This window comes from Mus caroli, chromosome 1 (genome assembly GCF_900094665.2).
Source record: "Mus caroli chromosome 1, CAROLI_EIJ_v1.1, whole genome shotgun sequence".
NCBI classification, from domain to species: Eukaryota; Metazoa; Chordata; class Mammalia; order Rodentia; family Muridae; genus Mus; species Mus caroli.
Genome location: NC_034570.1, coordinates 68,860,304 through 68,885,818, shown reverse-complemented (window position 1 = coordinate 68,885,818; position 25,515 = coordinate 68,860,304). Strand labels below are relative to the sequence as shown.

Here is a 25,515-nt window from a genome sequence, read left to right as displayed (position 1 = left end):
CACGTGCACACACACCACAGACCTCGCTAGGACCCCTTTGGATATGAAGCTGCCTCTACAGTGGTCACTTTTGGCTCCCCATAGATCAGCACTTGGATAAAAGGGCCAGTGATTACCCTGGTCCCTGGTGTTCCTCAGGTAGAGACCCTGAGCAACAAAGGGGAGAAGTACTCATAGCCTAATGGGAGCACCCCAAAGCCTACGGAATGCTGGAAGGAATCCCAAAGAAAGAGAAGCACCAAGACACAGGTTAACACAGAGAAGCGAGGCAGAACCCAACCCCAGAGAAGGGAGAGGGTAGAGGCTTAAGAATTTAGAGCTCAAAGAGGTGGCAACCATAGCAACAAGAGGAATGGGGGACAGTGAGGCAGGCAAAACCTGGCAGAGGAGCTAGGACTGGAGTTCTGGGCTCTAGCAGGAGCTTAGCAGTACCTTGGGAAGCCCCTAGAGCTGGCCTTTGCCAGGCATGAAGGAACAGTACCCAGTGAGGGGCAGGGAAGGACAATGGTGGGATAAAGGGTAGAGGAGATGTTCCTAACCCTATTCACATGGAAGGGAAGGTCAAACGGATGGCCAGATTCTGAAGGAGTGACCCAGCAGCCTCCAAGGGGCAGCCTAGATAGATCCTGTGACTCCTGCTGCCCGAGAACCCTGCTGTATGTCCCCAACTCTCCAATCTTCAGGACTCTATAAACCCTGACACCCCTGATGTCCCTCCAATGTTCCATGATGATGGTACCCTCAGGGTCCCTCCGAACGGGTCCAGCAACCAGCCACTCCCCAGTGCTACCCCAACCACAACAGATTCTGCACAACAATCAAATGTGTAGGGAGAGTGGGGGGGGGCACAAAAGGAGGGTAAGAGAGTCGGTGAAGAACGAACAGGTGGCACAGAGGAGGTGGTAAAGGCTTAAGGGTGTGGGAAGAAGGTGCATGGCTGTAGGATGCAGGGCTTCCAGCTACTGCGGGAGTTATCGTGATGGAACGTGGGGAAAGCAAGTTGGGGAGTCAGCTGAGCATGGAATTATTTTCTGTGTGATCTTGGACAAGTCACTTCCTTTCTCTGGAATTTCTTCAATTTAGCCAACTACAGTATAAGCAGCGGGACCAGGGGGACCTCCACGGCCTGTTCAGTGTGGCATCCTATAACTGAGGTTGTGTGTGAGCTGTCAGTAGGGGAAGAGTGGAGGACGGCCTCTCACCTCGGACCTCCAGGCGGGCCTCACACTGCCGAGCGCCATATTCGTTGACCGCCTTGCATGTGTAGAAACCAGCATCACCCCGCTCAGCAGCCAGGATCCTCAAGCGGCAGAGCCCACCCTCGGCCTCCTCTGCAAAGCGCCGCTGGTCTGGGCGCACGGGCTGTCGATTCCTCAGCCTGTCAAAGAGACAAAGCCAGAACCTGAAGCCCTTACCTGCGTTCACAGCCACGGGGGTGGCAGGCACAGAGCTGCCTTTTCCCCTCCCAACTGGCTTCCCAAGTCTATATGGCTGATCAATGCACCCCGGGGATCCAAAGCCAGGTTTACCCTGGCTCAACTTGGATCTCTCCCATCTCAGAACCTGGTTCACCTCTAAATAGTTCTTAAAGGTCCCCGTATCTTACTTCCACTTATTTGTAACAGAAACATAGATTCCCACTCGCTAAAGGGGTATGAAGAACAATCTTTTAAAAAAAATTGTAATTACACTGGCGACCACATAATCAATTAAAAGTGAAAACCAGAACCCAAACCAGTGTAGAGGCGGGGACAATGACATGCTGAAGAATGGTCCAGCTCAGAAACAGTGTGTGGGGGCTGGGTCTACCACAGGCTGGCTACAGGAATGGCTTGGCTTCGAAAATCACCCAGCATCAGCTGATGGCGTAAAGATGACCAGCCTACTTACAGGGCAAGAGGTGTCATTCAAAGCTGATAGACATGAAACCACTCATTGCTCCAGCAACATCCCGGACAGGCAGGGTGACGCTGCTATGGCTGAGATGGGATCCCCAGGGAAGTTCTCTAAAGTTCAGCTCCCTTCTACCAAAGTCGGCTTAGCTTGGGGAGTGACGGCGGAGGCGGGGGTGGGTTGGCGGGTGTGTGTGTGTGTGTGTGTCACTGGTGGGTGGTGTAGGGGGTTGTTACTTACCAGGAGACCACAGGCTTGGGCTCTCCCTGCACACGGATGCTCATAATGACATCTTGACCTTCTCTCACCGATTGGTCCATGAGTGAGACCTGAAGGAGAATCCCAAAGCATCAGGGGTGACAGAGCATAGCTCCAGCTGCTGAGAACTGGGGGGACCTGAGACAGAGGTCTCTTCCACACCAGTCTGTGGCTGTCTCCGGGTCACAAGGGTTAACGGGGCAAGGTTCTGTTACATATAATGCTTAAGAGTAGCCTCAAGACTAAGAGGTACACATAGGAATGGTGTCCACAGAAGGCTGGATACCAGCCTTAGGGGTCTGACCTTGAACGTTGGGGGTGCCTTGGAAGAAGAGTCGGAGGAATCATGATCCTGGCTGGGACTGAGCTTCATGGTAGGGGTTCGGGGCCAGGTCTCCCCAGGCTCTGGGAACTCCTCTGGGGGGCTCAGGTACTCCTCATCAGAGGTGATGGGGCTGCTGAAAGGGGATGTGGAGCCGCCTGGAAGAGAGATGAGAGGATCAAGGGAAAGGATGAAGAGAGCCAGCTGAGCACACTACAAAGGTGAGGTAGTTCCTGCAGGCCCAGCTCTGACTTCATCTCCTCATGACCATGACCACTTCCTCTCCCTGAGACCGATTCCTCCTCTGTCAAGGCCTGCCAAAGCATATCCTCATGTTAGTCTACAGAGAATAGCCTGGAGCAAACGGTGTGGCCAGCAGAAGGGCCACTAAAGGCTTTCGGGGCAATCCTGAATTCTACTCAAGCAGTTAATCTATGTTACTAGCATGAAGCTCCAAAGAGGTAGCAGGAACCTCTGGGACCCCCACCACAGCAGGGCGAAGCACTGGTTTCTTAGGTGAACTGGGCCTGGCACGGAAGGGCAGCACACACCTCATGCAAGCCCCATCCTGACCTCTGTCCCGAGCCAATGAGGCGTCAGTGTCTAGGCAGCCCATCCCCCTCTCCCTTCTCAGCTTCCCCAGGGGCACCTGTTGGCCCCACCCTTACAGCATGAACCCCAGATTCTCAGGCAATGGAAAAGCAGGGTTAGATCATCCATAGAAAAGAGTGGTTCAGCCTAGGAAAAGAGGAAGGGGACACCTGAGTCTGCTTTGGGGGAGGGGTGTCCCCAGGGCCCTGAAGCTCTCCCCTACAACTGGCCAGGGGCCCAGCTTCGCTGAGCTGGCGCTTATCCGACTGCCAAATACAGACATGAATCTGCCACAGCCCCCTGGCCCCTCCTCCTGGTTCTCCAACCCCAAGCCCCCAGCAGTACTGCACCCCAACTCACCCTGAGGCTTTGCACACGGACCCCGGCCTGCACCTTCCTTAAGTCTCTGCCCTGGCACCAGGCCCTCTTGCCCACTGCCCACTGGCCTTAGCTCCCCAGGGAACAGGCGATCAGCCTGGCCAGCCCCACTCACTCGCTGACCCAGCTGAGGCCCCGCACTGAGCCAGCCCTGGGGGGAGGGGAAGTGAGCCTAGGAGGGGGGGAGTAGGTGGGGGTGGCCAGCAAGAGGCTGGGCAGCAGGCAGGCGCTGACTGGGAAGGTGGTGCCTGCTGAGACCACAGGGAGCAGCCCCTGGAGTGGTGGAATAGGAACGGGGGGGGGGGGGGGGGGGCGGGGGGGCGGAGCCCAGACCAGCTGAATTTAGACTCTGATCATTCCAAGCAGCTAGCTGTCTGCCTTTCCTCTCCTTACAGCTTGGGACACTGACAAGAGCTGAGCCCATCAGTAGGGCCTGGACTACAGGTGTGGGGACCCCGGTCCTCAGAGGGGTACAAGGGGTGGCACTGCGCTGCGGCATTTAATATCCTTGCCTGGGCCAGAAGTGTTGACCGATACAGCACAGGAAGCGCCATGCTTTGCCCAAACCAAGAAGACTCCTGACCTGGGAATACATAACTAGCCAGCCTTAAACCCCCAAACAGGCCACAACCAGCTTTTTCAGACACAGAGAACCAAAGAACTGTCAGGGCTTGACCCTCCTTTCCAGATTTGTCCCCTGCCAACCTAAGGAAACTGAGCCCATGACTGCAGACTCCCAGGTCCTGCCCTAGACAAGTTCAGGAGAGCAGGTACTTCAGGACACAGGCCTGCACCCCGCTCAACCATGGGTTCTACTGAATTCCTGCTGGCAAACTGCCCCTCACCCCTCAGCCCACCAGGGCTCAAAGCTAGGGAAGTGTGGGCTGCTCCTCCCCAATGGTCGCTCCTCCCCAGCTTCCATTGGCACCCAGTGGGTAGGGAAGGGGCTCAGGAAGAATAATAGAAGCAGAGGTGTTGAGCAGAGGCCACATGTCTCTCTCCCTCCTTGATCCCCTCTCTCCACCCAGGGCCACATTCCCAAGCTATGACCTGTGTTCCCCAGCACTGCCAGTGATGAAGAAGTGTGGGGGCCAAGAAGACAGCCCACTTTCAGGCTGGCAGTCTCAAGGTTGGGGAGGAGAGAGAAATCTGAATGGCATTTGTGGCTGGGGGCGTGGCCACCAACTGATACTGAGGTCATAGGCACAACCCTTGGAAGAGGGGACTCCTTTCCCTCTACAGAGTTTAGATTCCTGGCTCCAGGGTCACCTCCAGGCTGGACAGTGCTGAGGCGAGCTCCCAGGCTAAGGAAAGGAGGGCGGGGCAAACATTTAACTCGAATTGCCAAAGGTTTATGCTTGCTTCAGAGACCCCTGGTGGCCAGCAGGGAAATAGCACCTAGGTGCTAGCCAGCCAATCAGCAGCAAGTCTAGGTCAAGAGTCTTGGCGAGATTGCTTGTCAGGCTGCAGGCTCAAGCTCCAATGGAGTGCCTCTCTGAGAAAAAGAAGTGGCCTCTGTTCCACCATAACCCCAAAGTACGCCACCAAGCTGTAGAATCCCAAACCCTGCTGACCGCATGCGCTAAAGCAACTTTGTAGCCACTTTTTGTAACATCCCAAGCCTGATCCATCTACAATCCCAGATTTCACTGTGGGAGATAACACCAGCAAGGGCACAGTGTTCTTTTGATCCCAAACCTTCCCATTAAAGGACCACTTCTTTACATTTGACCCAGCTCTCCATGAGCTGACTCTATTCATCTAGCTGCCCTTTGGACAGTTCTTTCAGGCCAGTATCATTCAATAAGAACTGGCATTAGACAGCCCACAAGCAAGAATTTCCTCCAGGCCAGTATATCCAGCCAAGCCTAACATCCCAGCTGCCTGTAGTCTCTTCACTACAGACACCCAGTTTCTAGCACACGGATAGCATCACCCAAGGCCATCTACACCAGGACTGCGTGTGTGATGCTTGAACCACCCACACGGGTACCACTTGGAGCTTGTTTTGAAATACAGATTCTTAGACCTTATCCAGCCTACAGAATTGATTTTCTAAAGTGAGGAGTCAAACACTGTAATTTTTTTTTTTCAAAAGCACTCTAGAGATTCCTAGGCACATGGAAGTTTTGAGACCTAGGCAAATCCTCATGGGAGGATGGGAACTCTAAGAGGTGATTTCACTGAATCTCACAGCTCTTGGCCATTCAACTTCAGAGCAGGGCTGTAAATCCATAAGTCTTGTTCTACAGCCCTTGTGATTCCAATTACAGCAGCCAGCTTCCCAATTTGAGCTAGATCTTAACCCCATGCCAGCGATTTCAAGCTTTTTTTTTTTTTTTCAAAATGCTTCTTATATGGTTGGGCTTTTTTGTTTTTTGTTTTTTGTTTTTTTTTGTTTTTTTTTTTGTTTGTTTGTTTTGTTTTGTTTTTTTTATTTTGCTTGTTAGATACCCTTTTGAGACAGGGTATCTCTGTGTAGCCTTGACTCAATCAGTAAACCAGGCTGGACTTGAACTCAGAGATCTGCCTGCCTCTGCCTCCTGAGTACTGGGATTAAAAGCATGTGACACCACTGCCCAGCTTGGTTGATTGGTTTTCAAAGTTTTCTGAGCACAGGAATCACCTAGAGAGTTCTTTGGGCTATGGTCCCCCATAGTCTCTGATTTACAATCTGGACTTGGGCTGTCTGTTTGAGTCATTTGTTTCTCAATACTGGGGGATTGAATTTAGGGCCTTTCTGGGCCTCTTTTTCTTAGCTTGAAACAAGGTCTCTTTATGTTGCCTAGGGTGGCCTTGAACTGACTCTGTATCTCTGGCAAGTTATGATCTCAGCCTCCACAGTAGCTAGGATTACAGGTTTGGGTCACCAGGTTATCTATCACATTCTTGAGTGTGTGTGTGTGTGTGTGTGTGTGTGTGTGTGTGTGTGCTGATGCTTTTGAGGGCTCATGGAACCACATCTTTATGGCCTATGGTTTCTGCTGCCATCCCAACCTCCCCTCTCAGACACAGCCTTATTACTGTGTGTCCTCCTTAGCATCCACAGGCTACTCAGGGAGTGCTCATGGCTTGAACTCCCTGGACAATGCTTCCCTTGTTCCTCTCCCCTCATCCCCAAGTTCTGTGGTCCACACAGCCCCCAATCCATCTAGGAGTGTCTCCAGGCATGGCTTCGAGGATCAAGGTGTGGAAAAGACAGTTGTGTAGTCAGGGGACTTTGTCTTGATAAGAAAGACACTATAATATATAACATATATTAATATACAATATATAATGGTGAGCAGGACAGAGGCTGAGTGGCCAGGGAAGAGCCAATAAGGGTCATACATACAGGTGACTCTTGGCTCTGGGAATGAGGGAAGACGTGGTATTTAAATTAGAGCTTGCTTTAGAGAAACTAAGGCAAACAAACAATGTGAGGTAGAAAGTACAGGCTCGGAGGCCTGCAGACTGTTTAGGAATGGACATGGGTGACAAACTAAGAAAGGAGCAACAGGGCCATGGTGTCACACACCTTTAATCCCAGCGCTTGAGAGGCAGAGGCAGGCAGAGCTCTGTGAGTTCCAGGCTAGCCTGGTCTATGGTGTGAGTTCTAGGACTTCCAGGGCTACACATAGAAGCCATATCTCAGAGAGAGAGAGAGAGAGAGAGAGAGAGAGAGAGAGAGAGAGAGAGAGAGAGAGAGAGAGAGCCATGTGAGACCAGGAATCTCTTGATACCTGCCACCACCCAGAAAGACCTATGCTCTATTTGTCTAGAAGGTGGAGGCCCACTGAAGGACTGGCCTTTGCTCTGAAGGCCAAAGGGAGCCCTATATGGTTTGTGAGGAAGGGAGAATGGGATGGGGATTAGCTAGCACTTCCATGTGTCTAGGCATTTACCTTTGTCCTCCATATGTGCTGCCTTAGTAGGCCCCTCCCAGGCCCTTTTTGAAATGGCTACCATGGTGATCACCAGGGAAGTGACAGGAAAGGAGGACTGGGCTTGGAGGTGGGACTTGTCTCAGTGTGTTGGCATGGCCATCTCCCCAGAACTTCCTGGGGCAAGAAGAAACACTGCTGAGAACATTTCAAGTTTAGTTCTAAATGTATGAAATGATGGTGAGAATTTCATTTGGTCAGCCTGACCCAGCCGTGTAAGTGTTGAATTTCTCACATATGATTATGTTGAATTGCTCGGGGTCAGGTAAGCTGTTTGTATCCATACTAAATTCTTCTGGGTGACAGATAAGCTCCGTTCTAAGTGGCAGCCTTAGGGAGTCAGCCCACAGGTACCCCTGATGCTGACAGTTGGGAACAGGGAGGGAGGGGTGAGTCTGGCTGAGAAGACCGTGGTACTCTGCTTTCTCAAATGTCCAGATCCCAGTGAAATGGATAACAGGGGCTGTGTGGTGTTCTCTCAGTGGTCACTGTCTTTGCTAAGGAGGAACCTGAAACCATGCATTTGGTGACCTAGGACCCAGACCAAGAGAAGAAGGTAGAGGTTGGTGGCACATTTTTCTTCTTTACCTTTTGCATTCACATTGCCCAATAAATAGTCTCTTTCCTAACAAGATAATGGAGATCTTAAATATAAGACTAAGATAAGTCATGATGAATGCACTCTCCTGGCCCAAATTTTGGAGGGCAATCCTCCATCCTCTTAGAACCTCACTAATCTTACTGAGTACATCACTCATCTATTAAGGTGATGCTTACATGACAGACCAAAAGAAGGAAGAGGAAGAAGAAGAAGAAGAAGAAGAAGAAGAAGAAGAAGAAGAAGAAGAAGAAGAAGAAGAAGAAGAAGAAGAAGAGAGAGAACAAAAAGGAAAAGGAAATGAGGACAGTTTTAAGGCATAGTGCAAGGCCATGGCTATGTTCAAACACGTGAGGCAGGCAGGCAATGGGATAGATGATGAAGCACTCTGAGCCTCCCTCCTCCGCCTCCTGTCAGAGTTTACAGTGGAAAGGACCCAAGAGCATCAGGAAACAGGACTAGGGCAACACAGGACAGAGATGAAGAATCAGGAGAGGAGACAGAGACTCCTCCCCAAATCTGGCTACTCATAGAGGCCTGGGCAATGTCCTCCTCACAATCTCATGGAATACCTTAGCCCCAGTGTCTTCAGAGTAGCAGGGAAGGAGACTTTACAGTGCAGTGGTTAGGGATGCTCAGCCCTAGCTCAACATCCTAACTGAGATGAGGGAAACTAGCAGCTGAGACCATTAACAAGCACGACAAATAAAGTGACATTGCGCAAACACTGAAGCTCCTAATGGGACTATCTACACTTTAAATGCTGGATGCTGGATGTGACTGGTGTACCACGAGGTGCAGTACAGACACAGAACACTTCCCTGGTCATGTGATGGTATGGTGGTCAGCGATGTGCCCTGGAACACTTTGCTAACACTCCCTAGTCTCCATTACCGCATTAGTGAGTGACAGGGACACAATGACAGAAGCTACTTCAGAGAGTTGGTTAAATGTTACTTATGTGAGAGCTGGTTCAAATGTTACCATAGGACGTACTCAGCAAACACCGAAAAGCTGTTACTTTTATCCCAGACTCAAACTAATTTGTTACTTGAATAAGCAATTTCCATTACTATATCACTTATTGCTAATAGCATTCGCAGGCAGCTTCCCAGGCTGAGAGCCTGGCCTGGCTACAAATCATATTCTTCTTCTTCTTTCCATCTGTAAAATAAGAGTATCACTGCATGGGCAACACACATCTATATCTCCATCCATTCAGATGCACACACCACGCACACATACAGGACTCACTAGAGCCCAAGGAAAGAGACATGAAAAGATTTGGGAACAACAACAAAAAGGTACATGGCACTCTGCAAACAGAAGCAAACGCTCAAAGACAGGGTGCCTGGCATTAGTAGGTACTCAACGGAGGCTTGTGGGACAGATGTGGCAGCTATCAGAAGCTTCACTTGGGTTAGGCACTCACATCACACTCCAGAGACCCCCTCTGTCTATACCCCACTTTGGGTTATTCAGTGGGTGAGACTGACTCAGGGTTAGGGCAAGGCTGCCTTCCTAGGCCAATGGCTGAATTCTCTAGTTGCCTGGGTCCTGGTTATTGTCGTTCCCAACCAAGAATTGACACCTGTGGGTTTTCCAAAGCAGGCCCTGATGGGGTGGCTACCCCTGAAGCACACTGAGCACCCAGCACCCAGACTAGTTTCTATGGCCCTGGGTGTAAGGGTCGGGAGGCAGTCAGTGGCTCAATAGAGTTCTCTTCCCACAAGACAGTGCCATTTCCCTCCATGTACTCCCTGTACCCCCACAGCTGGACAACCCCATCATCACAACTGATGGACACCTGGTCTGGGACCCCCTCTATTGCCAATGTCTTTGCCACCCCTGGTTCTGCCTTCTCCAGCTACTCCTTGGGCCCTGTGGCCTCCATCCAACCACTCTAGACCAAACAGTGCCTTGTAGGGTAAGAAAGTCAGCTTGCTCCACAACCAGTGCAGAGTCTGGACCTGCCTGCCAGCCAGCCTCTTGGGCCCTGGAGCCAGTCTGACTTATGGGGCCTGCTGTGATGCTTGGTATAGCCTAATGTCATAATGAACATTTTCTGGCTGCCCAGGACGAAGCAGGCACAGAGATGCCGTGATGAGCTGAGGACCCAGGGCCTGGAAGGCACAGAGGGTCTAGATGGAGGGCTCTGGAAGAACAGGAGTGGAATCCCCAAGGCAGGGAAGGACATAGCTCTTTCCAGATCCTCACAGAAAGCCGAGCTCCTGTGCACGGCAGCACCCTCAAGCGCTAACAACTAACATTTGTCTACAGCTTTACAGTTCATAACGCTCATTCGCACATTCGCTTCCATCCGTGAGGACGGTATAATTATCTCTGGTTTACAAATGAGGGAACCGAAGCTCGGGAGGTTCAACGTGGCAAGCACAGAACTCCCAGTCAAGTGCTGACAGCTGCCGTGCCCCAAGCTGCTTTCCAAACCTTAAATGGCTCCCAGGTGGCCACCAGCCAGCATTTGGGGCACCTCATACCCCCCCCTTGCCAGATCTCAGCCCAAGCCAGGTATTGACTGGAGTTCTGGAGCCAGGCCTGGGAACCCTAGGAGAGCTGGGAGCTGAGTCAGAGGCCAGATCCCAGAGGTGATGGAAGGATGGAGGCAGGAAGTGGACGGGTGGGCATGATTCAGCGTAGTGGGAGTGTGAGGAGAGAGGAGAGAGCCTCAGACAGCTCCAGGGAGGGATGTGGAATGAAGGACAAAGATCACAAGCCAGACATGCCACCAAAGGAGCTGACACAGCCCAAAGGCTGATATTAGAGCCCACCAAGAATTCCCAAACTGGGAATTTGTTAAGGGATGAAGCTCTGGCATGTGATGTGCATGCATGGGCTCCAAGCTTGTCTCTGCAACACTGAATGAAAGAAAGGCAGAGCACGAGACATACTGACTCCCAGCCTCCTCCAGGGCCCTGAAGCATCCCAGAACACTGTTCTCTGAGCTCTGGCTTCCAGAGACTTTGGACATCCACTGGAAACATCCATTTGGGAACATCTGTGGATTTCACCATTATCTTTTCCTGCTTCAACACCCTGCCCATTCCCACCCCGCCACCCAAGATCAGCACACTGTTAGGTGAAACCACCTAAATGAGTAGAACTGCCATGCTCATAGATACTGCTCTAGCCCTGCCTGAACCTGAGAGATATTGGGCTGAAACTCAAAGGAGTAAGTAGTCTGGCACCAAGTGAGGGCCTTGGTAAAGAACAGACAGGACAGCCTCAGCATGGCTGACACTGAGACACTGAGTGTATTCTCTGTGCAGCCTCTGGAGGGTGGGAGCACTTGGATTCTTTGTTACTTTCTATTTTCTTCTTGTTCTGGGAATAAATGGATCTCAGAAGCTCTTGGTGCCTCTTAAATCCTTTGAAATGAATCATTGTTTTTCTCATAGACTCAAAGACAATTGGCCTTTCCACCAGACCCCGTTCAGAGATACCATTATAGCAGTGGTTCTCAACCTGTGGGTCTCAGCTCCGTTGGGGTCTAAATGACTCTTTTACAGGGCTCCCGTTTGACCACCAGAGAGCACAGCTATTTACATTATGATTCATCACAGTAGCAAATTACAGATATGAAGTGGCAACAAAAATAATATCAGTGGCGTCATCACATCATCAGGTGTATCAAAGGGTGGCAACATCAGGAAGGCAGAGAACCGCTGCTCTTTAGGATGTTTAAAGATGAGTTTGGCCAATGTCATGGATTTTTCTGGATGAGCGTACCCCTGTCCTGAGACTAGGATCACTTAAACTGCTTCCTCCAGAGAGTCGGACCCAGAACAAAGGAAGATTGTGCACACTGGGAAAAATCCACAGCCCACACCAACCAGGACCCACTCCAGAAGGCTCCCTACCAGGTCTCACAGCCAGTGAAGAAGCACAGGTAGCTTGGCCCAGTTCGTTGGTGGCAGTGGCTGTGTAGCTCCCAGCATCGGCAGCCTGGGCCTCTCTGAGCAGCAGTGTGTGCCGTTCACCTTCAGCCCGGATGAGAAGACGACCCTCGCTGTGCAACACGGACCCATCCTTTTTCCAGGACACTGTGGGGAAGGAGGAAGAACCAGCTTGCCATGGCCACAAAGGGACTTCTGGGAGCATCCTTACCCCCACCCCACAGGAACACCGCTTATTCTTTCAAGACAGGGCTTTTCTGTGTAGTCCTGGCTATCTAGGAACTCACTCTGTAGACCAGGCTGGCCTCGAACTCAGAAATCCGCCTGTCTCTGCCTCCCAAGTGCTGGGATTAAAGGTGTGTGTCACCACTGCCTGGCTTCAATACTTTTTTTAAATAATTTTTTTAAGTGAGACAGGGTTTCATGTAGCCCAGGCTCACTGTGTAGCTGGGATCAAGGATGCTCTACCATATCACGCAGTACTGTAGGGCAAACTCAGAACCTTGTTGTATGCTAGGCAAGCACCCCACCAACAAAGTACATCTTCAGTCATCTTCCCTTAGGGGAATTTTGAGGAACCTGCCCTCACTCCAGAAGCTCAGGCTGCCACACTTCTGAGCTGGGGAGGTAGGGGACAATCTTCCAGAGTACACCAGAGGCAGGGCAGCCTCATGGGTGGACAATTCTCCCCTTCCCCACAAGAGGATTCCAGGAAACCTATCCTGTCCCCACACCACATGCTCCCCACCACAACCCGCCAGCTTCCAGCCCTCCCTGTAGCTCACCTTGGGGTGGGGGGTTGGCGGTGATGATACACTTAAGTAGCACATCAGCTCCTGGCGCCACCACCATGTTCTGCAGGGGGATCTCAAACACGGGTGCCTCCAGAGGCTCTTCCCCAGCGGACACATAAGAGTCATCTGAGGACTCTGCCAGATACAGGAACAGAGGGAGAGAGGGTAAGGGGACATGAGACTTGAAGGGTCATTGTTGTAGGGTCATTGGGGGGACATTTGTGGGGAGAGGAGATGTTGACAGTACAGAATCCTAGAAAACCAAAACCCAGCATGAGAAGTTTCTGGAAGACAGGGTCTAAAGGAAGCAAAGCTCTCTCTCTCTCTCTCTCTCTCTCTCTCTCTCTCTCTCTCTCTCTCTCATGTCCTGAGACAAAGGAAGGGGAAGCCAGAGCAAATGTTCTTAATCAGAACAGGGTGGCAGAGACCATACTTCACTCCCAATGACTGCTGGCACTGGAGGGCACTGGTACGTGCAGTGGGTGTCTTCACATGAATGTCCTGGAAGATCTTTGAAAGCACTCTAGGGGCCACGAGACTACCTAAGCACCAATGGGCAGAGAACAAACTACTAGCTACCTAAGACCAAAACAGCAATCCTAGGTTCACAGGGAAATGTGGCAGGTGGGGGTGGGGAGATATTCAAACCTGTAAGGCCACCAGATTGCCCAAAGAGGCAGTGGTAGAGAGATCAGCTAGTCTTAGGAAACTCAGCTTTGATTCTGTCCCATCAGCAGATAGTAACACTATCCTCACTGAGCACAGAGAACCAGGAGTTCATCAGGAAATAAGACATGGTGTCTGCTTGTAGGATACTACAGAGAGATAAAGACCACACTGTTTGTTGTGGGTCTCACTAGATATCTTCTGAATGTGTGCTGGAGGTTGAGCTCAGAACCTCGTGCATCCCGGACAAATGATTTCCCACTGAGCTCTCCCTCCCTCCAGCTCCTTTCCCGGTATTTTCTACCTCTAAAATTCTGTCAGCTAGATAAAGGACAAAGTAGGCAGCGGCAAGGGCAGTGAAGACCCCAGGATGGCTGTCTTCTTAACTATATCACCCTCAACAAATGAGACCGTCTCTCTGAGTCTCAGCTTTGTTATGGGGAAGACTGCAGGGAAACATTCAGTGCTTTGTACAGCTGGTAAGCAGACAGAGAGGAGGTAACCTCTCTATGGGTCTATTTGACACAACACCTGGGACACTGTTGTGGGAACACAGTAATGGTGGTATGTACGATGGAGGGAACCTATACATGTCTAACAATTCTGAGGTGCTGACACACAGATGAAAAATAATTTTGATGGTGCAAATTACAAGGCGGTTAAGTGCAATAATGCAGGTACTGGCAGGACCTGGGACACACTGGGGAAAAGCAGCAGGGACTTAGGGACAGAAGCATTCTGCCTGTGATGTTGCTCATCAACCATAGGAATCAGTGAGGCAGGATGCAAGGATGGGGGACAGGGGAGGCTCAGTGTGGCCACAAAGGGGTAAGGAAACGGGGCCTGGGGGGCAACAGAGTAAAGGGCTAGGGAAGCTTCCGGGTTTTCAAGAATTTTAGACTGCCTGTCTAAATGGATGTGTGTGGGGGGGGGGGCATGAGAACGCCTAGGTTCCAGCCAGCGCCTCCTCCAGCTGATGGTCCTTGGCCCCACTACCTAACAGTCCACTGGACAGGGAGGCCCTCAAGCAGACACCCGGGCTTTGCTCACATCTCTGCCCCACTGAGCACACTCACACTGCACCTCACCAGTAGCAGATCCTAACATGATACTTTTACTCCAATCCCTGCCTGTGTCAAAGCTAGAAGTCGTAAAACCGCTGTTCCCTGAGCTCTCTCAAGCTGCTTTGGGGGACATTCTCAACCATCTCTGTGCTCTTACCGAGCTCGGGGGAAGTAGGCCGAGCACGGCGACCTTTGCCTTGGCTGCGGGTCCCTCTGCGGTCCCAGGGCCCCCAGGGGCCATCCTCCTCAGGTCCTCTGCGAAGCCTCTTCTCAGCCTCGGGTCCCGCTCTATTCTTCTCCAAGGTTTGGGGCAGAACAGAGTCCTCCACTCCCGGAGTGGCCCAGGGCAGAAAGCGCACTGCTTGAACAGGGGGTTCCCGCTTGCGACCGGAGGGGGCTTTTGTCCTGCTCTCCGGGGGATCCGCCGTGAAGGGCGGCACAGGGCTCCTGCACTCCTGGATGGCTCTGCTCCTGGTTAGCGGGAATTGGTCCCGACGCTTGATCTCCTGCTGCGGGCCTTCCCCGGGTTCAGTCCTGCCCACCGGCCCTCTGCTTCGGGGCCTCCCAGGCTCGTCCCCAGATTTGCCCGCACCACTAGGAGGCGGCGGCTGGGTGGCAGCCGGGCTCACAGCCCGTGAGGTCTTGGGTGTGGAAGGCCGGGAGAAGAGTGGGGGCTCGCCGGGCTCCCGAGGGGATGGGGCGCGCTGCAGCGTGGCTCGCAGGGACTCGTGCGAACGCACCAGCTCCTCCCGCGACGTAGATCGGCGGATGCGACCCAGTTCCTGGGCGAAGCGGAGTTCGAGGTCCGAGGTTGCACTGCGTTGTCGCGTGCGTTCATCTAACGAGGCCGCCTTTTGCTGGAACAGGCGACGCCGCTCTGCCACACTGCCCCGAGGTGACCGCAGCTCCTCCTGCGAGGCCTCGGGTGTGCCCCACGCCGCACCGCCCTCGGACTTCGGCTGCTCCAGCGAGCGAGCCTTGCGCAGGGGCACCCAGGGCCGCAGGGGCGCTGGCGGCGAGTCGCTGCGCTCCAGGCTGCGTCGCCGCTCCTCGAAGAACTGTAGCTTGTCCAGGATGCGGGACCCCGCGCGCACCAGCCGGGGCGAGCGGCCCAGTGCTGACAGGCGACCCGAAGCCTCGCTCAGTGGCGTCTGGGGCCGGGACTCCACTGTGCCCGCCAGTGACGGCCCGGATGACTTGGGCTTTTTCCCTCGCTTCTCTTCCGTGGTGGTGATGTCCTCAGGCAGCGAGGGCTCCTGAGCACGCCGATGGGGCGAAGTGGGAGTAGCTGGGGGCTGGGCACTAGGTCCTGGCAGAGCCCTCTTTCCCACCCGAGGAGATGGTGGGGGAAGCAAAGCGGATTTGGAGGGAGGTGGAAGGGCAGGGCGTGGACGAAGGGCATCACTGGCTGGCTGAGGCTGAAGGTCAGGCTCTTCTCTGTGCAATCCACTCGGAGGAATGCTGCTGCAGAACCAAGGCCGAGAGGGGTGGAGGACTCAGAGGGCCTTCCCTCCTAGACCCCCTAGCTTGTGAGAGGGATTGAGCAGTGGTGCATGCTGGGCAGGCTTGGGGTGACAAGGGCCAGATTTTCCTGCCCCACCCCCTCGAGGGCACAGCCAGAGCAGGTGCTGGGGAGAGGCCAGCGGCTCATGCACCAGAAGACTGGGCTATTGGCTGGGTCCAATACAGGCTCAGCCCCAAGGGTTCTGGCCAGCCCCCTCCCCCCAGCCCTGGAAGCTGGGACACAGCAAGAACTGAGCTTGAGGGAGAGAAAGGAATGGCGCTGAGGAGGACCCAGAGATGAGATGGCAAGGGAAAACACAAGGGCTGGATGGGGAGGGGCTCCTCTCAGGAACGTGCCTCCTACTCATTCCTGCCCCAAGCTGGTCCACACAGGAGCCCAACCCAGTCTGGACAGGATACTTGTCCTTCATACTGAGCAACTGCCTCCTCACTAGGCGAGCCTTTGAGGAGCAGTATCTTATCCCTGTGACCTGAGTCCATTCCTTAACACCAGCACCCATAGGTTCTGGCTGGGAATGGAATATCCAGAGTCCTCTACCTCTTGATCAGTCTCCTCATAGTATAGGCTTCTGTCTACCCCTCACGGGTAAAAATCTGAGTCCTTGGAAACCCTTCTGAGAAGCGCGGAAGTCCTCCCTCAGAATTAGCCCTGCTCAGAAATAACTACCAAGTGGGATTGAACAAAGAGTGGGGGAGAGGAGGAGTGAGGGAACCTGTCAACCCAAAGTACCTTCCATCCAACAGCGTTCTGATGCCTAGGAGTTAGGCCTCGGTTTCCCCTGTCTGCATGGGGAAAGGGCATGGTATGCAGGAAGAGTGGCAGGAAAGGGTATCTGAGAGCCGTTCTCATTCCTGACATATCAGAGAGAGCTGAAAACCTAGGAGCATGCTCACTGAAAACTTAGTGTGCGCCAGGCATGGATTAGGACTGCACTTGCATTGAGCTTAAATATATATATATATATATGTATATATATATATATATATATCCTCTCAGAAGTCACTCAACAGAACGATTGATACTGTCCCATTAACAGATAAATAAACTTGAGGTTGGTTCAAGAAGGTCCCGTGCCTTCCCAAGGCGGTAGCTAGGACTTGGTGCTAGGGACAGAACACAGATAGCCTGATCCCTAAGCCTTTGCTCCTGTCCAACTGTCTCAGTTTCTGAGAACACAAAAAGAAGAAGAAATTGTGCAGTGCCATCCAGGAGCCTAAGTTCTCTGGCTGCTTCAATGTAAGGATATTTTAGACTACCTGAGTCACCACCCACTCTATAGACCCACCCCTGCCTGGAAGAGGAGGAAGGGGTAAGGGTGGGGGTGCCAGCAAGGAGGCAGTCTGTGGAGGGGGAGCACGAATGGGGGCAGTAAAGGTCCTTAAGGAATGATTTCTGGGAACTGGGTGAGGCCTGAAGAGAAATTGGGGACAGCAGAGGAGACCTCTTGCTGGCAGCTCCTAGCTCCAGGCCAGACTCTGTACCACAGATATCACTAAGGAAATGGGTTCCTCTGAAGTTGCCATAGCAACTCCAGGCTCAGGCTGGGGCCTGGGAAAAAAAGGCAGGGAAGGAGTGCCCGATAACAGCATAAGATAAGCAAAGGAGCTCCCAGGGCCCCCGCCCTGACTTAGGCCTCTCTGTCTGCCCTTCACTAACCATTCCAAGCACCCTCTTAAACAGCCCACTAGGGTACCTTGCTTAAACTCCGTATGTCCACCTGACACCCACACCCATCGCAAACCAAGCCCCCTTTCAGTTCCCTAGATACCCCCATCATATCTATCATCAGCCACTCCACACTTCTGACATAGCAACCCCCTCCCGTTTCTGCCATCCCCCAAATCTCCAAAAATGGCTTCAATACCTCACTCCAACACCTCCACGTGTCATCCATCCCCTTACCACAGCGGCCATGGAGCCATCCTCAGGTATGGTCCACAAGATCATCACACACCCCCTACCACTGCTATTCACCCCCTCCCCCTTCCCCCCAGCTCGCTATTCCCACCCCCTCCTCATCTCTCGGCCCCCTGCCTCCCCACAGACCACATGCTCCGCAGGCCCCTTGTCCCAGCTGCCCCTGACCACCTCACTCATCTCTCTCCTGGGTGCTGTCTCGTTCCCCTCCTCTCTCCTGCTCTCCCGGGAGCTGCCGTGCAGAAAGGTTCTGTTCCTCCCAGAAAAAGGCCCACATGGGAACAGGAATGTGCAGGGAGAGGAAAAGGCAGCAGCTGCTGAGACAGCAGGCACGGAGGGGGCCTCTGGGGGGGGGGAGATCCTAGGACAACTGGAGCCTACATGGGCGAGGCAGGAGAGGGGCCCTGGTAAACTGAAGCTCTTAGAGGAGACGTGGAAGGGACAGAGGGGGTCCACAAGACCACGAAGACGGCACTGTGAGCCAGCACAGGTGGGAGCAGGAGGCCGTGGGTGGGAGTGGTGTGGGGAGAGAGTGTAGCCAAGGCTAGGCGTGGAAGCAGTGGGTAATGGAAGGCACAGAGATGGATGAGGCAGAGAAGACCGGGGTGGAGGCTGGTGGAGCAGTGATGGGGCCGCACAGGATAGCATGGTGAGATGAGACAGTGTGGACCCAGGTGAGGCAACTACTTACACGTGGATCGAGAGCGCCCGTCCTCTGTACAGACTGAACGCGCTGCCATAGAGGTCACTGGCCACCGAAAGGCTATCCTCTGACCCCCAGCTTGCGCCCACCAGATTAGCTCGCGATGCCCGCACCAGCGGCTCCACCCCCAGGTGCCGTGGCCCGGCCCCGGTTGTCTGTGCTTGCCTTGGGCTGCCTGGGAGGGGGCGGGTGCCACCCCCGCTGCCCGCTTCCTGCTCCAGGACCGTCTGCCCGCTGCCCCACCAGCTCACTTGCTCCTCTGAGGTGCCTGTCACGGAGGTCGGGGGTGTGTCCAGGGAGGTACCCACCAGGGTATCAGAGCCCCCTAAAGAAAGGAGCACAGTGAGGCAGAGGCACCCTTTGTAAGAAGGCAGTCGGCTTGCTCTTAGAGCACTCAGAAAGCTCACCCGTGGGGGTGCTGAAGGCCCTGTCATCCCGAAGCTCCAGGCGCTGGGTCCCCGGCACATCGCTGATGTCATCCTCGGCAGTCTCCGAGTCTGGATAAGAAGGGGTCTGTGTGGGCAGAGACCTCCTCCCTATGCCTCCAACTCTTCCCTAGTCGCCTCCTGCCTCCCCCACAGCAAGTTCCATCTTAACCACAGGGAGAGTTCCAGGACCCAATCTACTCTCCTTTGCTCCTGACATCCTCTTGACCGGCCTGGGATGCTTAAAGTAGCCCCTCCCATGCTGGTGCCCAGGCTCGATCTCTGGACCACTCCTGCTCAGATGCTCACCCTTACTTCCATGGACCCCTTCAAATAAGCCACCCCCACCCACTTAATGGCTTACCAGGGCCTCATCCACCCTCACCAAGTCCACAACAGCTTAAGGTCTTGAATAGCCGCATCCCACATAACAAGGCCCTAACTCGCAGGGCTCAAAAGTCTAGGATCCAGTATCCCGGGAACAAAGAGGAGTCACCTCAGAGTTGTACTGTCAAGGCACGCAACCAACAGCAGGACCAGGCTGTCCTGAACCCCAAACCAGCCGGAAGGCATCAGGGTGTAATTGAGGCAGTGTGAGGAGAAGCCCAGGCTGGGTTGGGGAAGGGAATGAGGGGCTAGGGCACGAGCCAGCTTCCTACCGTAACTTTGCTTTCTGCAGGAGCGGAAAACTTCGCTTCCATAGGAGCAGCAGGAGAGAGATGTGGACAGACAGTTATCAGAGTGTTTGTGGGATGGGGCATGGAAGACAGGCAGAATATAGGGAGGCATGAGGATCCCTGCTGTCCAGGGATACCAGAGATGTTCTGTGGGATGGGGAGGAGAGGGAGACCCCCTCCCCAGAAGGTACCAACACTGGGGAGACATATGCTTGAGTTATCATCTCAACTGCCCAGTGGTTCTGGTACCCTTAGCACTTACTGATACTTTCACCAGCCACACACACACATACACACACACACACACACACACCACACTTGTGCTCAGCCACAGACTCAGTGTTTGCACTGTATTTCTGCCCTTCCTTACAAGTGCATTCCCTCCCATCTGTCTGCACTGGGCTGTGGCAGCCATCTTTCTCCAAGAATTTCTCTACTATTGAATGGTCCTCAAAAAAAAGGCTGTGTTTAGGTTAGGAATAAAGATTCCTGGGTATTTTTCAACATCCTAGAGTCTGTCATGTTCTGTGCCTCATTTCCCTTTGAGTACCAAAACAAGCAGTGGCCATGTAACCATTTCTAGAACATGGCACTTGGTCCCACAGATGGACAACAGAGAGCCCCCTATGGTGGGTGTGCTAAGGAGCCCCTTTCCAAATACTAGAGCTTTTCTCTGCTGCAGAGAATAATTGTCCTTCTTGGGGGGTGGATAGATGGAGAGGGGGTTCTACATCTCATGGGCTATCTTCAGGGCCGTAATGCCTCATGAAGGGACATGGACCAAGAAGAGAAGTGGGCATAGGTTACAGCAGCCAGAAGTCCACGCACCATGGGTAAGTCGGCCAAAGGCCCGGCGGGAATGGCCGGTTTTCTGAAAGAGAAAAGCCAGAATGAGTTGGTGAGGGGGAGGCTTGCTCCTGGGCCCATATACCTCTCATTCCAATCTGCTATTATCAAACAGGAATTCTACCAGGGGCCAGGGCAGAGACCAGAGCCACTAGGTTGCCCTAGTCATAAACGGCTCAGCTCTCCTTCCTCTAGGGTATCCAGCTGGGCTCTGGGGAGGAGCCGGGAAGGAAGCGAGGCGGTAGAGCAAATCCTAGTACTTCCTAAGGGACAGAGACTCAGCCTGGGGTCAGAGCAGCACGCCCAGAGAGAGATACAGGGGAGGAGACAAGGAAGTCAGCATGACTGAGGGAAGATGGTGTGGGAGCGCTAAGAATTAATAGAGATGGAGGGCCGAGGATACAGATTCCCGCTGCGGGGAAGGACAGATACCTGGGGTAGGTGTCAAGCAGGCAGGATAGGGGCTAGCAAAGGGTAAAGCATCGCTCAAAAGCCAGCGTCTCCCTAATGCAGGAAGGAGGCCCCAGTACGTAGAGGACAGCGCTTGGGGAAAATTTATGGAGCTCAGCGCGGACCCGTGCGCTTCGCTTTCAGGATCTCCGGAATACCGAAGGCTGCAGAGTGGGGGGCCTAGGAAAAGCCGGGCGGGGATTGAGGCCCGGGCTGGATGTGGGTGAGATGGCAAAGCAGCCAGCGGGCGCTACATGCTGAGGCTGCAACCGGGGCCTCCAGGGGTCAAGGGGGTTGGGGTTGATGGGGGCTTCTGCCCTTCAGCGCGGGGAGGCGCCTGCGCTTTCCAGTCGCCGGCCAGGGCGCCCCCTCCCCAGAAACGTGCTGGGCCCGTCGCCCCCACTATGCAGGGCTGGGGTGGGGCCAGCGTTACTCCATCGCCCCCTCCCCTGGGCCCAGCCGCGGTGACCCGCCCTCCCTCGGGGCGCCCAGCCCTTCCTGCCCCCACCCGGAGCCGCCCGCCCCCGGAGCCCTCACCTGGAAACGCTTCTTCACCCACAGCTTCTTCATGGCGGGGGAGGGGGCCGGGCCGGCGGCCGGGCGAGGAGGGGACAGGCGGGGGCGGGGCGGAGTCGGAGGCGGGGCCGGGGGCGAGTTGGGGAGCGGGCAGGAGCCGGCGCGGGTGGCGGAAGGAGCCGCCGGGCCTCAGGAGCCGGGGTGGGGGTAAGATGAAGGCGGCGGCGTCCAGGGCCCGCCCTTCCTCCGCCAGCCTGCGCCCCACCTGGCGACCCTTCCCTTTCCAGCCCTTCTGCCCACCCTGGGACAGCACTCGCCTGCTCTCCAGCTCTCCCACGAAATACCTCCCGACGCTGAGAGCCCGCACCCCCACCCCACATCTGCCTTTCGGGCCCCAGGCACATGGGGGAAACTGAGGCACAGAAAGGGGTGCTGTAGCCTTTAGTTCAGGCCACTTCCGTAGGCAGCGAGAGGCGGCCTCCTTGCCGCATCCCCTTTCCTCCTGCAGGCTGGCTCTGGAAGGCCAGCAGCATCTTCTCTGGCGTACTCCGCAAACATGCGCATACGCACACTGTCAGACAGCACCCAACTCACCTCAGGGTACAGCACCGGGTGGGGGCGCCTAGGTCATGCTCGGCGCAAAGGTCCTTGGGTTGAGACTAAGGGCTGTCTTGGACCCAGGCTCCTCAAAAAAGGGCTTGCCTCTCTTGGCTCTAATTTCTGGATGTTTCTGTGATGTCCCCTCCCCTCCATCCATCTGTTTGTCTGTCCATCCATACACACACACACACACACACACACACCACCACGACCACCACCACCACACCGCCGCAGCCAAAGGTTGCTCATAGATATTCCTAATTAAAGTCAACTCATGTTCTCACAAGTGAGCCACTTACAAGATTTTTGATATGTCCCCTGCTACTGTCCAGCCCACCTTATTCAGCAGCATGCACACACACTGTGTCTAAACAATGTTCCAGCTTCCTTTCCTAAGAACAATGTAGCTAGGTTTCATTAGCATTTGTAAACTGGCCCTTTACAAGTGCCAGTTCATTCAAAACAAAGGCAGGAGCCTGAAACTCTCAGGAGTATTCCCATCCCTGTTTAACTGACAAGTGGCTGAGGCTAAGAAAACTAGTATCACTTCAGGCCTCATCCCAGCATGCACTGGGTGGTGTCAGTCCCAGCTCTGAGCACAGTGATAAGCACGGCTTTCTTGGTCTATATTGGGCTAAGTTATGCCGAGGATTTTGTGTGAGTAACTCATTTAATTCCCATAAGCAATTACTTGTCCCACAAAGCCATTACTTGTCCCAGGTCACAGAGCTAATAAATTGAGGGGACCTAGGATCTCTGACTAGGTTATTGACCACTGTGTCATAAAGAACCACATTGTTCTTTGGTGTGTCTCCTGACCTTATGACAGTGAAATAAATACAGACACAGACCCAATGAATTGGGTTGGGTTTAGGGTGAGACAACACATTTAAAATCAATTGCCGGCAGCAATTCTTATCTTGGTTTTTTGTTGTTGTTGTTGTTTATTTTATTTCTATGTAGATCCTGGAGTTGTTTACATTTGAGACCCCCTTTTAAATTATCATTATTTTGTTTTCGTTTTGAGACAGGCTTTCTGTTTTATAGCCCTGGCAGGCCTGGCGCTCATTATGTAGACCGAGTTGGTCTCAAATTCAGCCTCTCTGTGCTGGAATTAAAGACATGTGCCACCATATCTGAGGGACTTAAGGTTCCATCTTCTACATTCTGGCTACATACAGGTGTTCTTGTCTCTCAGCCCACCAGTGGCCAATGGTACACGTGGAGACACGTGTTTAAGGATGTGCATTGAGACAGGACACTTGTCCACCCATAGTAGTTCCAGCCAGAGGACCCTAGGCACCCCCCAAACACAGCAGCTCACAGATGGAGGAGCTGAGTGGACAGAGGGGGTAACATGAGCCCCTGTTCCCCAGGAGAATCCGAGGGGCTGGCACATTCCACAGCAAAAATAACCAATGGGCAGCGGGCGTGAGTGATGGGACAGCTGGGCCTGACGAGTGACTGGCAGGATCTTGTGTTCCTGTCCAGAGTCTGTGTAGCAACCTGAAGGACTGAGCCGGAAGGTGCTTGCTCACAGCTTGAACCCCTCATCTGTACTAGTCTGCCACTTTCTCGTGTCAGCCCTGATAGCATTCCCCTTAGCTGGAAAACACTCTAAAGGATCCCGCCTGTCCTGATTTCTTGGCAGACTGTCTTCTGGGCCACATACATTACTCTTCTTTCCTTGGCCTCCCTCCTTGTTCAGCTTCTCTCTTCCCTGCCCCTCCACTGTTACTCTCATACTCTGCAGGGGATGGTGTCTCATATGGTCTGTCTCTCCTTGCTAGAAACTAACCCCCAGGAGGTCATAATTTTTGATTCTCCCCACCCCCATCCCCGGGGCATGTACCCAAGCACCTAAAACGGTAGATAACTGGTACACAGGAGACACTTGATAAACACAAGGGCGAGTCACAGAGCTGCGAGCAATAGGTAAGGAGTGGTAAGGGGCAGGTGGTGAATCTTCTAGCATAGCCCCTTTCGCCGAGCCTTTCCTCCTCCTCTGTTCTGCCCCACCTTGTTCCTGAGAAACTGTTAGAGAAGCAACTCCCACCTTCTGCCCAGATCTTCAAGGAGGCCTTGCTCTGATCAGCAAAGTAAGGGAGGCCTCTCTGCACCTCTCTTGTCCCTCCCAGGGTTCCTCTATGGTTCCACTCTAGCCCCTCCTCCTCTCTTTGATTGGCACTCGCTGTGCTATGCATACATGGCCAGTGACATTCTGTTCCCATTTCCAATTCCACAGTAGTTTCTCATGGCTTTTTCTACAGACATTCCAAGTCCAGGTGGGAAAGATGATAACTACAGTGCTTCCTGAAGGTCCTGGTGTATTCTTCTCCCCAGGCCTAAACTGTCTTCCTTTCTAATTCTAACCTCTCTCTTCCATGCCTTCAGGTAGCCAGGATGGTTCATTACCATCTGTCGAATGCTGGCCTTTCTGATAAACACTCTCTAGGTCCTGGCTGTGAAGCTTCAACTAATACACGCCAGCTTCCCCTGCGGCTCCGCACCCATTGCCTCCTCTTAAGCCACACATGCCCCATGATCTGAGTGACTTGTTCTGGTCACTTGCCGAGGAGCCATGTAAGGATGGGGACCAGATGCTTCCAAAGAGATGCCCAGAGAGGATGCTAGAGGCAGGCGGAGGAGGACTGGGATGTTGACAGGAGAAAGGTGGGCATGAGACGCTCTCTGCTTACTCTTCCTGCACCTTTCTCTGTGGACAAGCAATGAGGACCCAGACTCAGAGACCCAGCTTTCCAGACCTAGCTCTGCTACCTCACTTAGAAGCCATTCAATCTTGGGCAAGAATCCCAGCTGTCTTATATATTAGTAAACTCCAAACAATAATCGGGAAATCTGGAAGATTAAATCATTAAACAAGGTAGCACATTGAAGGATTTTACTAGCATCCGGAATTTGCCATTTTTCCTCCTTTATTTTCCATTCCAATGCCCTAAACCCTTTACCTTCATCACCTGAGTTTTCCCATCTGACAAACCTCCCATCCAGCAGCAGACTTGTTTTCCAGTGTCCTGCCAACACACTTCCATCCTGAACTCACATCCCAAGCTTCTAAAGTGCCAGGAACCTTCATATCACCCTGTCTCTCCCAGCCAGAAAGCATTCATGGCCAGGAAACTGCTCCTTCCGTCTGGAGCCAGGTCTTCTTTGGCTTCCTCGAGTTCCTCGCATCTTTGTGCTGTTGATTCCAAACAAGAGTGTTTTCTATGAAGTCTGAGCAATGCTGAGCTATTGGCTCAGCTTCCCTGGACCCAGAGCTGTCACTGAGCAGGGACAGGAGGGATGGGCAATAGAAGGGGCAGAAGACAGACTCCTCTAGTTAACTCTCCATCATCACCAAAGCCACCCCTCACCCCGTGGCAGAACTCTTCTGCAACCTGGTAGCTGTACAGTCGGACATGTTCTCAAAGGTGACATGCCTCAGCTCGTTC

The 25,515-nt window shown here is 53.4% G+C and overlaps 1 protein-coding gene across 10 annotated transcripts in view; it reads right to left on the bottom strand.

Moving 5' to 3' along the window:
* The window catches only part of Speg (striated muscle enriched protein kinase), a 56,888-nt gene that overhangs the window by 28,543 nt on the left and 2,830 nt on the right, over nt 1–25,515 (bottom strand). For 2 of the 10 annotated variants that reach the window (XM_029477550.1, XM_029477585.1), the window contains exons 2-10: nt 19,631–19,660; nt 18,954–19,043; nt 18,535–18,871; nt 14,559–15,865; nt 12,663–12,806; nt 11,842–12,024; nt 2,456–2,631; nt 2,134–2,222; nt 1,203–1,378 (exon numbers count right to left, since the gene is read on the bottom strand). In XM_029477550.1, coding sequence (XP_029333410.1) covers nt 1,203–1,378; nt 2,134–2,222; nt 2,456–2,631; nt 11,842–12,024; nt 12,663–12,806; nt 14,559–15,865; nt 18,535–18,871; nt 18,954–19,043; nt 19,631–19,660 — 2,532 coding nt within the window. Of the gene's footprint in view, nt 1–1,202; nt 1,379–2,133; nt 2,223–2,455; nt 2,632–3,424; nt 3,598–11,841; nt 12,025–12,662; nt 12,807–14,558; nt 15,866–17,790; nt 17,860–18,534; nt 18,872–18,953; nt 19,044–19,630; nt 20,520–21,481; nt 21,548–25,515 lie in introns of those variants that run through there. The other 8 variants (XM_029477563.1, XM_029477579.1, XM_029477558.1 and 5 more) reach the window with 8 other exon arrangements.